Source organism: Labeo rohita, chromosome 4, assembly GCF_022985175.1.
Source record: "Labeo rohita strain BAU-BD-2019 chromosome 4, IGBB_LRoh.1.0, whole genome shotgun sequence".
Classification (NCBI taxonomy): Eukaryota; Metazoa; Chordata; class Actinopteri; order Cypriniformes; family Cyprinidae; genus Labeo; species Labeo rohita.
The window spans coordinates 24,331,594-24,346,869 of record NC_066872.1 but is presented as its reverse complement, the minus strand read 5'-3'; the positions used below and the strand labels follow the sequence as shown (position 1 = coordinate 24,346,869).

General features: G+C 37.7%; 1 protein-coding gene across 1 annotated transcript; it reads right to left on the bottom strand.

Annotated features, from left to right (window-relative positions):
* Positions 1 to 576: 576 nt before the first annotated feature.
* st8sia1 (ST8 alpha-N-acetyl-neuraminide alpha-2,8-sialyltransferase 1) lies at positions 577 to 14,743 on the bottom strand. The gene is made up of 5 exons (XM_051108185.1): positions 14,022 to 14,743; positions 10,756 to 10,900; positions 6,417 to 6,526; positions 3,557 to 3,649; positions 577 to 2,349 (listed from the first exon to the last, which is right to left on the bottom strand). The coding sequence occupies exons 1-5, from the start codon at positions 14,198 to 14,200 to the stop codon at positions 1,857 to 1,859; spliced, it is 1,020 nt and encodes a 339-aa protein (XP_050964142.1). The 5' UTR covers positions 14,201 to 14,743; the 3' UTR covers positions 577 to 1,856.
* Positions 14,744 to 15,276: the final 533 nt, after the last annotated feature.

Below are 15,276 nucleotides of genomic sequence, written 5' to 3'. Positions count from 1 at the left end.
TTCGGGGAGGATAAAATACACGTTTATTGTCGGGGTTCCCCTGGTAAATTCGTATTTCAGTGGTTAAATCTGACATTATTGGGGTCGCTTCAACCCTCAGACATCAAAAACAACCTGCGGTAACAGTGTCAAAGTAGCCCAATTCCGAGGGAAACCACATATCCATATATAAATTACTGCTGTCAAATCGATTAATCACAATTAATCGATTCATATTTGAGAAAAACAGTAATCACACATATATTATGTAAACACAAACTTATTTTGAATGCGATTAATTGCGATTAATCAACTTGGCAGCAGTGATCAAGCCTCTTCAGAAGGCTTGGATTAAAACACTTGCTTGCTTTTTTTGAAGCATCAAAGTTTTGGTGCAACAGACTTTCTCTGGAAGGACAGAAATATCTTTATTTGTGGTTCAAAGATTAAATAAATTCTATGAGTTTGGAATGACATGGGGTGAGTACTTGATGACAGTTTTCATTTTTGGCTACTAACCCTATAAATACTGAGGTTTCTGGCTTTACATCAACATAATAGTGCATCCTCCTACCAGTCGTACCTATTACAACTGTCTGTCAGCGATGATATATAAAGACTAAGCTGGAGTGCAAGTGTTACAGCTAGCACCTACAAATTTAAACCTAATTCCCTGTGCAGTTTAACAAAAAAATAAGTCAAGGAAACAAGTTACTGGGCAGACTACCAAAACGGCTGCCGTTACATTCAGAGAACCCATGATCCTTGTGGAAACAGTAACGAAACTGGTGATTAAGTATTTACACGTTCCGGACCAGGTGTCCAGCACCTTAGCAGGCAAAAAAAGTTTATCTTATGATTGGTGCCCCTTCAACCGTGTGACGGGGGCTCGTTCCACCACTGCGTAACATCTAATGACTGAATTCAAACACATACAATTACACAAATAATAATTAAAGATGCTGCCACAAAAGTCACCGCGAATCGTACTTTTTCCATTTGTACACAAACAGTTCACTCACTCTTCTACAACATTTGGCCTCCATCTGGTTTGTGGAAGTCTTCCAAATAAATGTGGAAACCTCAGCCCACGACTTTCCATTCAAAACTTGATGAAACACTATGGTCGTGTAGGAAATGAGTGTCACAACTATTCTAGACTGACAAAGATGATTCTCAGTAAACGTCCTACTTCAATGAATGTTACAAATAAATAAAACTAGAAAACTGCTCACAATAATACATGAACCGCAGTTTTCACTTTAAACCGGTCTCAAAATTTGAAACAGGTTTTTAAACTGTGGCTGTACATTCAATGCCCAACTTCCCTTTTCCAGGCTAAACCTGTATTTTTACACTGATTTGTATTTTTGCGAACGCTGGCTGAAAGATTTTCACATTATCCCTTATTTCCTCAGAAGAATCAGTGTTCAAGACAAAACAAAAATATACCACGATCAAAGCATTGCTCCCATTTAACGTTCTTAAGACATTGTTTGAAGCAGCCCCTCCCCTTTATATTAAGCGAACAAATAGTCCTTGGATTCAAGGGTTCAACTGCTGGTGGATGCAGTTTAAATAGGTCACATGACACCTGAGCCCCTCATCACCCTGGTACTTCTACAGACGGACACAACAAGCTTCCAGTGAGCGCATACGTGAGGATGGGTACACATGCAAGTCTTTAAAACAGTCCCTTGGCAACAAGAGGGCGGAGTGTGTTGGTAGCAGTTGAGGTTCAAGCATATAGACACCAAAAGAGAGGCCCAGCTTTGGGGGTTTGAGTATCACAACCCACAGTATTCTCATGCTAATCACAGGATGGCCGTCCTGCTCCTGTGGGGATATAATGGAGTTGCCCCTGGCAACACTTCCACTTATTTTTCCCGCTTAGACTCCTGTCCTTCTCTCGCACAATCGCCAACCCGCATACGCAGCGTGCCGCTCTTGTGCAAGTGCCAGAGTTGCAGGAACTCCTCAGGCATGGCGTGAAATCTCGAGGATGGGAGAATGTTGTCGTAATAGTGGTGGCTGACCGGTCGCTCGTCAAGCCCTACCGAAAACGGCCAGAAACCGTAAGCGGTCACCTCTTCACACAAGCCAAGAGCAAGGCTCACCAGAAACAACCCTGTGGACAGCCGTTTCCCATGGACGCCGTGGTTCTTCCAGAATCGACCGACATTTTTAAGGAAGTCCGGGTTGGCAAAGAGGACAGTCTGGTTGGAGGCGGAGTCTGCGAGGGCGTGGTATGCCCGCAGGGAGGGGTCAGTGCCAGGCTTCATGGAGAACGCTGGTAAATAGATGTAGCTGGAACCATACACCTTCATACTCTCTACGAAGGGTTTACGTGACCATAGTAGGTTCTGAAAGCTGATGGGGAAAAAAAGAGGAACGACTTTTAATGCCAATTTAGAGTGATGTGTAAAAAAAAATTGTTCTTTCTGTAACATACTGTTTTTTTAAAGATACTGTGGCTAAAAAAAAAAATTCAAAAATCCCTAACTGAAATCATGAGTCATAGTTAACTAGCTCTTTATTCATACTGTGTTTTGTTAAACATCCTGTTATTTCATTGTGTGAAAAGGCAAGTTATAATAAAGTGTCTAAGCTTGAGTTTATCTCTGAATGTCTTATATATTTTTACGAACATTTACATTACAACACGAAGCATATTAACATTCTGTATTTAAAAATGTAAAAAAAAATGTATAAGTTAGTACTAACAAGGCACTTTGGAGATGTCCTGCCAGCTAATGCAAGAAACAAACATGCTAATCCACTAAGAAAGGTCGACATTCATCCCTTAAGACATGTAGTCAGCTGTCTGGAGAACTGTGTGTCTTTTTCTGACCATTCTGTCTCTGGTTTTCCTGCTGTTGCCGCATGCTGCTAACTTCCCCACAAACCACAAATAGCTACCGGCTGTCTCACATAGAAGGGCTTTATGAACTCTATCAGACAAAAGAATGCACTGTAATTGTAAGCTAGGATGAATAAGACATGGAAAAGTTTGTAATGGAAAATCATGGTATGGCAGAATGAGAGAAATAATTATTTTATTGAAACACAGTATTGCAGAAAAACAAATTTATAAATAAAATTTTTTTTGTTTCCATTGTTATCGGTATTCACTACTGAAATATTGGTATTGTAATTACATAAAGTATAATCAGTAGCGCTGTCAAACGATTAATCGCGATTAATCGCATCCAAAATAAATGTTTTTGTTTAGATAATATATGTTTATTTATTACATATGTATAAATACACACAGATGCATATATATAAATTTAAGAAAAATGTTATCTTCATATATTAAATATATTTATATATAATATAAATTATGTAAATATAAATATATACATGTGTGTATATATATATATATATACAGTATATATATATATACACACATAATAAATATCCACAGTACACATATCTATATTATGTAAACAAAACTTTTATTTTAGATGCGATTAATCATGATTAATCGTTTGACAGCACTAATAATCAGTGAATCCATAACCCCCCAAAATAAAAAAAAAGACAATAAATAAATAAGTGAGGAAAAGACACGTACTTCTTTTCAATAATGCTAGGATTCGCGCTCACCAGGTGTGTTTTTGTACCAACGTCAGTAGTGTACTCTTTGGACAGAGGAGGAAGGTTACATCTAGAAGTAGAAGAGATGGAGAAAGATTGCAGAAATTGTTTTATTGAGAGTGATGTTTCTCAGTCTGTGTCACAAGAAAGCATTGTTAATGTCATTGTTTCTTAATAAAGTGAAACAAACTCCCAGGTCTTACTGTGATGCTACTGATACTTCCAGCTCCACATAAACATCTTAATTTGAGAATATTTGTTCTATCACAGACTAGCAACCATCTAATTAAGGTTTTCAGGGTCACTTAATCTTCTAAGCATATGTGTTGGAGATAAACCCCGCAAGCAAATTTTCCCTCCAAGAAAAGCACTGGACACCCCTAGGTTAGCACTTGCAACACCCTCTAGCCCAGGGGTTCTCAACTCTGGCCCACGAGATCCATTTTCCTGCAGAGTTTAGCTCCAACCTTGATCAAACTCACCTGCCTATAACTTTCTAGTGATCCTAAAGACCCTGATTAGCTTGTTCAGGTGTGTTTGATTAGGGTTGGAGCTGAACTCTGCAGGAAAATGGATCTCGTGGGCCAGCGTTGAGAACCCCTGCTCTAGCGCACTAGTCACCAGACTTGGTCCTGAAGAGTTTAGATCTAACCTTATTTCCAACCCTACTCAAACACACCTGAACCAGCTAATTAAGGTCTAACTAGGAATATTAAAAACTTCCAGGCAGGTGAGTTGAGACAGGTTGGAGCTAAACTCTGCAGGACACCGACCCTCCAGAACCAAGTCTGGTGACTCCTGCTCTAGCCCCTGGTTCGCTGATACTCTCTGTGAACCATCAGATCAAGATCTGAGCTACTGAGATGAAAATGCCCAATTCAAAAGACCAAGCTGACCTGAGAAAGTATCAATCTTTCCTGTCCTCTTTCCTGCTGCCAAATAGCCTTGTCCTTCCCACAACATTTACTGACCACTTTCCTACACCACACCCACAACCGACCAGCATGGAATCCCCTATTCTTTTTTCCCCTCTTCTCCCATCCCTTAGACCAGGGGTGGCGAACGTCGGTCCTGGAGAGCCGCAGCCCTGCAGAGTTTTGCTTTAACCCTAATCAAACACACCTGAACAAGCTAAGCAATGTCTGAAGGGTTACTAGAAAGCTACAGGCAAGTGAGATTTTATTAGGGTTGGAGCTGAACTCTGCAGGGCTGCAGCTCTCTGGGACCGGAGTTCCCCACCCCTGGACTAGACCCTTTGCCATCTTCTACAGGAGATCATCACATCTTTCATGACTTGCAACTTCCCCTCCAAAATTACGTAGGCTTGGGTAACTCCAATTCTACCCTAGTAGTCTCTTTCTTCCGTTTTCTCTCAAAATACCTAAGTATTCAATCAGTTCTGTGACTTTCTCTCACAGGACAAGCTACTCGATAACAACCAATCTAGCTTCATCGATGGATATTCCACTGAGACCACCTGCTTGCTGTCAATAAAACTCTAAATCTGTCAAGAGAGAACTGTAGATGATCTGTTCTCATTCTTTTTGGCCTTAAATACTGTAAATAACCAGATCCTCCTGTCCACCAATTCTGACAAGTATGGCACTAAAGTGTTTTCAGTGTTTGCAGGCAGATCCTTTATGGTTTTCGGGAGAGGAAGGGTGTCTGCGCTAATCACTGGGGTGCCTCAGGGTTCAGTGCCTGGTCCTCTCCTTTTCTTGATATACACAACCTCACCCTGCTTGATCAAAAGGCACATGGCTCTTCCCTACCTGATCTTATGAAGAAAACGTACCTGTGGGAACTTTTTCGCAAGACGCAAAATACGTACCAGTAAGTACATATCACTGCAGTTGGCAACAGAAATTAGCACTCGAGGTGGTAAAACAGTACGTGTTCCACGTCTTGCCAAAAAGTTCCCACAGGTTCGTTTTCGTCATGAGATCAGGTTTGCTCTAACTGTTGTTCCAACCTGATGACCCTACGGTCTCAGCTTGTATCTCTGATTTCCCTTCAGACAAGTCCAGTTCGATGTTGCATTTGTCAATGCTAACAGCAACCAGGACAAGGAATCTGGTGGTAGTGTTCGATGGCCAGCTGGGTAGTGTTCAACTACCCAGATCTCAACAAAAGCCTGGCCATGCAGTTCAGTGCTTTATAATATCAGGAAAATCAGGCTTTTTCTTGTGCACATTGTGCAGCTCCTTGTCCAAACACTTGTCATTTCAAAACTAGACTACTGCAATGCTCTATTGGCCAGCATTCTAGTCAGCACATATATGCCTCTGCAGATGATGAGGAACTTCTGCTTTTCAATCAGACAACAAGGTTCCTCATTCTTATCTTGGTTTTCTTCCACTGTCTTCCTGCCTACTTCAAATTCAAGGATTTGATGCATGCTTTGAGGACTATGACTGTAAATGGAGCCTTCTACCTCAATGCTCCTTTCTGCAATTAAGAGTCAGTGAATAAGGGGCACAAAACGTTCCTTCACAATGAGGTACCTTTACTCTTCTGTGATGGGACGAACTGTCTACCTTCACTCAATCTCCAGAGACCATTACTACTTTTCAAGAGTTTCAACAGTTGAAGACATACCTATTTCTCAAGCACCTTTTTAACCCACAAAGGCACTTGAGTTTTTGCATTTCACCTTTGCTTTAGTTTGTGTGCCAATGTACTAATAGTTATAATAGGTTATATTCAAACTTGACATTATATGTTGCAAATATTGCTGGATATAAGCATTTTCTAAATGAATATATGTATGTAAAGCCAATTCTGTTTGAATTTGGATATGATTTGACACTCACAAGCAAATATTACCATCTTCTCACCTCATGATAAAGTCAGCTTGGTCAATTTCTTTTCCACAACCACTGTGTTTTAGGACCCCTCCATTGCCCACAACCGAACACTTCTTCAGAGGAAGCTGCAATGGTGTATCCTAGCAACACAAAAACAGTGGGAGTTACACAAATGGGTCGAAGCAATAAAGAGTCACACACACACACACACACACACACACACAGAGTATACTTCCAATGGATTCTTTTGATGAATACATATTCAAATCAAGGTTACTTCAATATTCATACGCTTCAAAGAGCATTGAACCTCTGAGTAAAACTGAATTGATGAAAAGACCCTTTTTAAGACCCCCTGGCGATTAATTTGCATTACAGGCCACTAATTTCATCTCGCACATATATAATTAAAAACTCAGACATTTTCCTTCTATAGGAGTTATAGATTTAAACCTAGAAAAACACAAAAAATCAAAAGCAGAATAATACTTTTTTTTTGGTTTGTTTTGCTTTTTAGTTTTTAGAGTATTGTTGGTAGTTGCTAAGCTGCTGAGTGGTTGTTAGTGTATTGATAAGTGGTTGCAATGGATTTCTAGGAGGTTTTTTTTACTGGTCCAGGGCAGAAAGGCTTACCCCATAGTCTGTATCACATTCTGTTCTCTACATATGGATTAGGTCTACTGATTTATATATGTAAATCAACAGACTTGGTGTGTTAATACAGAATTTATCTGTTATGTAGTCAAACATATGCAGATATATTACATATTATACTTGAGAATGTAGGTAACATTTACTGAATATGTGCAGTTATGCTATATATCAGCACTCTCTAAATAAATTAGAGGACAGGAATAAACTACTGTACACTAGCAGTCAAGATTTTTAATGATTTTATAAAAAAATTCTCTTCTGCATTTATTTAAGCCTGCATTTATTTGATCCAAAATGCAGCAAAAGCAGTAAAATTGTGAAATATTTTTACTATTTAAAATAAATTCTGTGAATATATTTGAAATCACCATCATTACATTAGTCTTCAGTATCACACAATCCTTCAGAAATCATTCTAATATGCTGATTTGCTGTTCCAGAAACAGTTTTTTTAATTATTATTATTATCAATATTTAAAATTAATTAGCACTTTTTTCAGGATTCTTTGTTGAATAGAAAGGTCCAAAAATCAGCATTTATCTGAAACATTGCCATTCAAAAGTCAGTATAATTGTTTCATTTTTTTATTTTATTTTATTTATTTATTTATTTGGGTAAAGAAATTATAGAAATTAGTACTTTTTTAGCAAGGATGCTTTAAATTGATCAGAGGTGATTATAAAGACATTTATAATGTTACAAACATTTTCTATTTCAGATAAATGCTGTTCTTCTGAACTTCTTTATTCACTGAAGAAACCTGAAAAAAACTGAATCTGCTCAGCTGATTTCAACATAATAATAATAATAATAATAATAATAATACATGTTTTTGAGCAGCAAATCAGAATATTAGAATGATTTCTGAAGGATCATGTGACTGGAGTAATGTTGCTAAAAATTCAGCTGTTGAACATTTTAAAATATATTCACACAGAAAACAAATATTTTAAATAGTAAAAATATGTCAAAATTTGGATTTACTTTGGATCAAATAAACGCAGGCTTGGTGAGCAGAAGAATCTATTTAAAAAAAAAAAAACATTAAAAATCTTACTGTTCAAAAACTTTTGACTGGTAGTGTATATTTCAACCTCAAAAAATGTCTTCATCTTTTGTTTCAAGGTTTGTGATTCAACACTACTGGAAGATGTTTTTTAATTAATGGAATGATCTAGAGATAAATCCATTTTAAATATCTAATCCTTTGGATACCAGTTTAGTGTTAATGGGGTAGTTTTGGGCTAGTTTTGCATAGCAATTGCACTGTAAAAAACAATATGTTGAGTCAACTTAAAATAATTTGTAACCTGGCTGCCTTAAAATGTTAAGTTCAGTCAACTCAAAAAAATGTTTATTCAACTTGAAATGTTAAATTATACTAAGTGACAACTTAGATATTTAAGTTGAATCAACTCAAAATTTTAAGGCAGCTGGGTTACTTACCCATCTGTTAAGTTTAGCAAACACAAATATCTAAGTTGTTAGTACAACTTAACATTTTAAGGCAGCAGGGTAACAAATTATTTTAAGCTGACTCAACAAATTGTGTTTTTTATTTTTTACAGTGTGGGCAGGTTTTGTTGTGAAAACCTGGCAACCCTGTACCAGTACCACTTGGTCAAACGTCATGTAAAAATCCCTCAGAAAACGAAGCTCTAGTACAGGCGTGGCGAACTCCAGTCCTGGAGAGCCGCAGCCCTGCAGAGTTCAGCTTCAACCCTAATTAAAACTCACCTGCCTGTAGCTTCAAGTAACCGTTTAGACCTTGATTAGCTTGTTCAGGTGTGTTTGATTAGGGTTGAAGCAAAACTCTGCAGGGCTGCAGCTCTCCAGGACCACCTGCTCTAGTAGGATGATATCAGCGCTCTCTTATCTGTTATCAGTAATACGTAATGTACTGATAAACATTACATGCAGATAGCTAAATGCACTTACAGTAAGTAACGTACAGTGTACTGAAACATAACACTGACAATGATAGATGATAGTGAACGTCCTTTAAGACTATGTGTGTAAATGTAACATTTTTTAATGGTGTCTCTGGACACCCATTCACGACTAAATCTACTATGAAAATATTCCCTCTCAGCTAAAAAACCCCCAACTGTGTCCATAGTAACATGGCTGCATAACCCTTAGATCTCATTGAATAAACACACTAAATCACAGTGTAACTACATTGGAGTGAAGCGGGGGTGTTTGTGAGTGTGTGTAGGATATTAGGTTGTGTGCTTGTGTGTCCATTAATAATAAGCGTGGGCTCTGAGACAGTGTAGGAGGAACACTGCGACTGAAAGGCGGCATGGTGCCCAGTACAGGACAATCAGGACCCGTGCGGGTGTCTCTCCCATGCCTGTTTATTTTTAGAAGGCAGAGTGCTGTGCTGAGCTTCATGGAGAGTGGGGGTGGAAAGAAAGAAAAAAAAAGGACCAACTGCTTCACTGTCAAACACTTAAAAAATATTCTAGACACTTATTTGTAAGTTCAGGTAACTTTTAGAAGATACGAAGGTCTTCACGTTAGGGCTGCACAATTAATCGAATTTGTAATTGTGATTGCAATTACAGATGCCACAATTATGTAATCGTTAAAAAGCACAATTACAAAAATAAATAAATAAATAAAAAAATCTGCTTTCTTAAGATGTGTGTGTACTTGTTTTTGCTACAAGGACAAGGACAACCTAAAAAATGATTGAAACCTATGAAACCAGTGGTCCCCACAATGTAAAAACAATGATTAAAAATAGAAAATGATGTTTATCTGAAAATGTAACAATGCAAACATATTTTCTGTAAGGGGTAGGTTTAGGGTTAGGGTTGGGTTAGGGGATAGACAATATCGTTTGGTCAGTATAAAAACTATAGAAGTCTATGGAAAGTCCCCACAATTCACAAAAACAAACGTGTGTGTGTGTGTGTGTGTGAGTGTGTGTATTTTTCCTACAGGTTATCTTAAGTTTTTTTCTTAGTGTTTTAATTTTTACATTTACTTTTTTTATTTAAAGAAGAAACTATATATAAAAAATGTGCCATGCAGTTGCTTCAAACAATAGTATAAAGCTATTAAAAACTGTGATCATCGTAATTAATAATCGCAATTACAGTTCTAAGGGAATAATTGACAGTTGTGATTTTTGTCACAATCGTGCAGCCCTAGTTCACATATAAAAATAAGTGCTATTACTTTTGATTTTCATTCGGTGTACAATTAAATGGACAACAAAATACCTGTAACACTGAAAGAAACCAACAATATTTGCTCTCTTATGATTCAAAACTCTTTGGTTCTGTTGAATTTATGGTTAAACATACTTGTGTTCACACGTTGAGAATATAATCTTAAATTAACAGCAATTTGGCACAGTTTACAGGCCTCTGGAAAAAACTGTATTAGGAATTTAAAGTTGATGACAGAAACTAAGGATTGTCAGAATGTTGTATATAATGTATGACAACAGAAATGCGCAAAAGCAAACCTAATGTGAAAATACAATGATGCCAAGGAAGAACACAAGGAAGTTTTATGTTTAACATTAGCTAATTTTCCTTTTTGAGTCTTATGTTGTTACAAAATCTAAAGCTGATGCCAGTCTTGGATTCAGTAGTAGAATCCCCAGAAGCCCCTACTAGATCTATATCCAAGGATAAAGATGTGTCAGTAAAATCTAGTCATATTTTTTGGCTCATTGACTTTTATTAAAGACAGTACCTGAACAAAGAATGGGTAGGTTTCATTGGTGACCGTGTGATAATGGTAGATCTCCCCATCGTACCACAAGACTTTGCCTAGTGGCGAGTTCTCCTTAGTAACAGCGAACATCCTCTTTGGATCACAGCATTCTGTCAACAGTTTCCTGCCAAAAAACAATTATGACACTGATTACAGTATGCAGAAGCAAAGGCTTTCGGTCCTTTCTAACTGACTTGGAACAAACACACTTACTAAACATACTTTACAAAACAGGGCGTATTAGCATTAGAGCACAATTATATAAAAGCACCGATAGAAAGGGAAAACAGCTGGTGATTTTGTGACAATGCGCACATTAAACAAAGACACAGCCAGATCATTTCCATAATGGCCAGCGCAATCTACCTAGAGCAGTGCAAATTAGCGCCTGCTTTAAGACATGCTTTAAACAATGGCGCAATACCAGTGATTTGACGAGCACAGACGTTAGTAAATCGCATTTGCGTGATTCATTTTATTACTCTCCACCCATAAATTTTGCATCTGAAAAGGAAACTCCTACAAATGCATATTCAGTAAGGTCGGGCGCAAAAATAACTGTGTCCACGCCTTTTCAGCGCTAATTCTTCAGTAAATCCTGACAGTACTATTTTAATGCCAAAAGACAAAAAGAACAACTGTTTGTAAATCTGGCCCAAATTCTTACACTTCAAATAATTTAATTGCTCATATGAAAGCGAGCATAAATGGAAAGCGTTTATTAAAAAATAAGTAAACAAAATGAATAATTAAATAGGCAAACAAGTGAATAAATGAATGAAAGCAGGTTTTGTGAAATATGAAAGCAAGCATAAATGGAAAGCATTTATTAAAAAATAAATAAGTAAACAAAATAAATGAAGTAACAATAAATGAACAGACAAATGAATGAATGAATGAATGCAGGTTTTGTGAAATTAAATTTTAGACTTTTTAGGACCAAGTAAAGAAAATTGTAAGGGGCCACAACGAAATTGATCAAAATTAAGTGCATTTATGATGAAGTCATGTTTTCTTAGAATTTTATGAAAATGAAGAGTTTATGAACAAAGTTTAAGAAGAAATATCTGCCAGTGGGGTCAGAAAAATGACCATTTCAAAGGGGAAAATAGGTTTATTTTTCTGACCCCGTTGGCGGATATTTGTCCGTAAACTTTGTTCATAAACTCCTAAATAAATTTGTACACATTTCTAAGAAAACAGTATGAGAGTTAATATCTTAATTTTGCATCTCAAGCAAATGTGTCTTGACTTAAGAAAGTTTCAACATTTGTAACTGGAAAGTGTAAGATTATTATTATTATTGTTATTATAATTTTTATTAGAATTATTATTCCCCCTGCATGCAACATTTAATGCCATAATTTTGAATTTAAGCCATAATTTTGAATTCAGTCTGTGCCAGTTTAATACCTTTTTAAGGTCTTCATTTATGGAAAGGTGAATAATAGACTTTAACTGCAAAATTTTGTTTTTTTTTTCAATATTTAGATTTTTTTGCACCCTTAGATTTCAGATTTTCAAATAGTTGTATCTCAGCCAAATATTGTCATATCCTAACAACCCATCAAAGGAAAGCTTATTTATATGATTTTTTTCAAGATGTATAAATCTCAGTTTCAAAAAAATTGACCCTTACGACTGGTTTTGTAGTTCAGGGTCACATTTTGCAACAGTTGTCACAAAAGCAAAAGAAAATATAGCTGCAAGCAGTGATGACGGGCCCTCGCACCACCGCAATCGCCACGCCAATAGAACTAGGAAAACGGTGCACAGCGGGCAACATCACACAGATATAAATATATGGACTTCTCTCTCCCTGTCTGACTCTCTCTCTCGTTTCCCCTATCCCCCCTCCTCCCTACAGTCAACCTAACAGTCAACACACACACACGCACCCACCACAAACACATAGAGGCAGAGTGAGATAAGATGTCTAATTGTTTTTTAATTTTCATTTATTCATAAAGTTTTGGATTTTCATAAATCTTAGCTTATTTCCTCAGAATGACTAGTTGTCTGTATGAAAAATGTTTTGAAGTGTTTGGGATGCTGCACTTCTAAAAATATAAGAAAATGACGGTTATCTTTTTTACTGCTACTTTAATCAATCACCACGTCAAAACCATTCAAGATATTCCAAATCCACTCACAATTTAGCATCTTTAGTATCTTAGCATCATATTGACAAAGTTTGGTGTAAATTCCATGATCTTTGAAAGACTAGTACACATTAATTCACAGCTCTATTTTTTTCTAAAAATCCACATTCAAATCAAAATACCTGGCTTCCTGTTGGTTGCAGCTAATTAGTGTAAATTAGAAAGTTGTCCGGCTTGATGAGAACCATATATATACCACGTTTGGTGTCTGTAGCTAAAACTAACCCCCCCACTTTTGACAAAAGGTGGTGCTATATAATGCCTCCCCCACGCCCATTTATGAGCTTTTGCCAGTGTCTAACTATCATTAATACTGATGTGTGTTGAGTTTCATGAAAATCTAAGCTGTGCCCCAAAAGCACGGGAAACAATGTTAAAGTTTGACGTTGCCATGGCAACGGCATTTAATGTATCAACGACCCCTTTACAGATTCTCATCGCCCGTGTTTTGACATTATTCTGATGAAGTTTGAAGCAAATCGAGTAAAATTAAGAGGCTGATTTAAAAGCATTTTGAAAACGACACACTCCCTGCTGCCAGTTGGTGGCGCTATAACCTTGACTCCTAATAGTCACATCTATGTGACTGGCATCATACAATGAACAAACTCCTGAAGTTTCATCAGAATCAGACAATGTGTGCAAAAGCCCTTTTAGGGCTCGGGCCCTAATAATAATAATAATCCTTAGAAAAACAACAGGGCTCTCGCCCTTTTAGGGCTCAGGCCCTAACAATGTAACTTTTTTAATGTAACAGATCTAAGAACAGAATTAGCCTCTTTGTGACGTCACAAAGACCGGCCTTTAAAGAGTTCAGAGCGGGGACAGATAACGTATCAAACGCGTCTACCTCTCTGCGCATGCGCGTTCTCTTAATCGGTTTTTCTAGGGAGATGTCTGCGCTCTGCAATTCCCATGTCTGCATGGGAGCCAGATTATATGAACGAGATCCTGATTGCAACAGCTCCATTTACTTAAGTGCAGCTAGAAAGAGCACCAATTAATCTAATATATGTTGCACATTATAGATACGCTCGCAGTGATTAATAACGGAATGCGACGAATCTAAACGCACTGAAATACCTGTACAGATCCACTCCTGTTTGGTTTCTGGTCCACGTTTGTCCCTGCCGCAGAACCTCGTCCACCATTTCTTTGTCGGTGGGTATCCGGTACACGGGGAAGATGTAGAGCCACAACAACGCCAACACACCCAGAGTGGCCCATATATACTTGCTCCGGTGACATCTCAAAAACATCATTCCGCCGAATCTGATCAGACAAATGCCTAGTTCAAAAACACGTGCTCACGGCTGACCCGTTTATTTCGGTGCCGCTGCCATTCGGAGCAAAAAGCCGCTGGAATACCGTTATCCTGCTATTTCCATTACGCGGCGTGAAAGAGGCCAGCAGTGGTGCACCAGTGTCAGATTTTCATGCATGCATCAAATTCCTCCTCATTTCATTCACTGCTGCTTTGCTGATGGGTGAGCTCTCAATCACGGTCGAGTTATTCTGGGATGCGGCGGATGCGGTCGCCTTCATCGGTTCCGTCTGACCCAGCAGGAGGAATCTCACGGGTTTCAGAAATCTTCTGCCCCCATCACCCCTAATGCAAACGCTCTTGAACTCTCCAGCAATTCTGATCCCTGCGCTATCCAGCTTCATATCGCCTTTAACACCACATCACGGCCCATTTCTGCGTCCCGCTATGCAAATTAATTTGCAAGGCCTTCCCTCCCAATCTGCCCGTCTCGGATGTAATCTTCCGAATAGGTGAGAGACAAACCTCAGATTGTGAATGCTTTAGCACGCATCATTGCCCTCATTATTTGTTACGGTGCTGCCCCCTTCTGGTTAATGTAGACACATGACAACTGCTGTGTAATAAATACTAGCATACACACTGCGCGATTTACACAGTATGTTGTCTACAAAATGGTATGTGTGAACAGTACGTTCATATTTTCCTAAAGTAGATATACTACTTTTGAGTCATTCTACAGTTTAGAGTAATACCCCCCAAATCCCCCCCCAACAACATATACATGTTTTTGTTGTTTGTGAAGTAAAAGTTGTAGTTTTTTATTTTGAAGTAACAGAATTGGCAGATGAAGGCCCCAAAGTGTTTTTAAATTGTAATTAATTACTCAAATACTGTAATTAATTAAATTCAACATTGTAATTAATGGGTTATTACTTACATTTCAGACATCTTGGTTTTTATTGAAACCTACAGGTTGAGTGAAATATTAAATATGCTTTCATACTATTACTATTATGACATATTCGATTAAAATATGGGCATTAAATATGTAAATATTCATATGCCTGTATA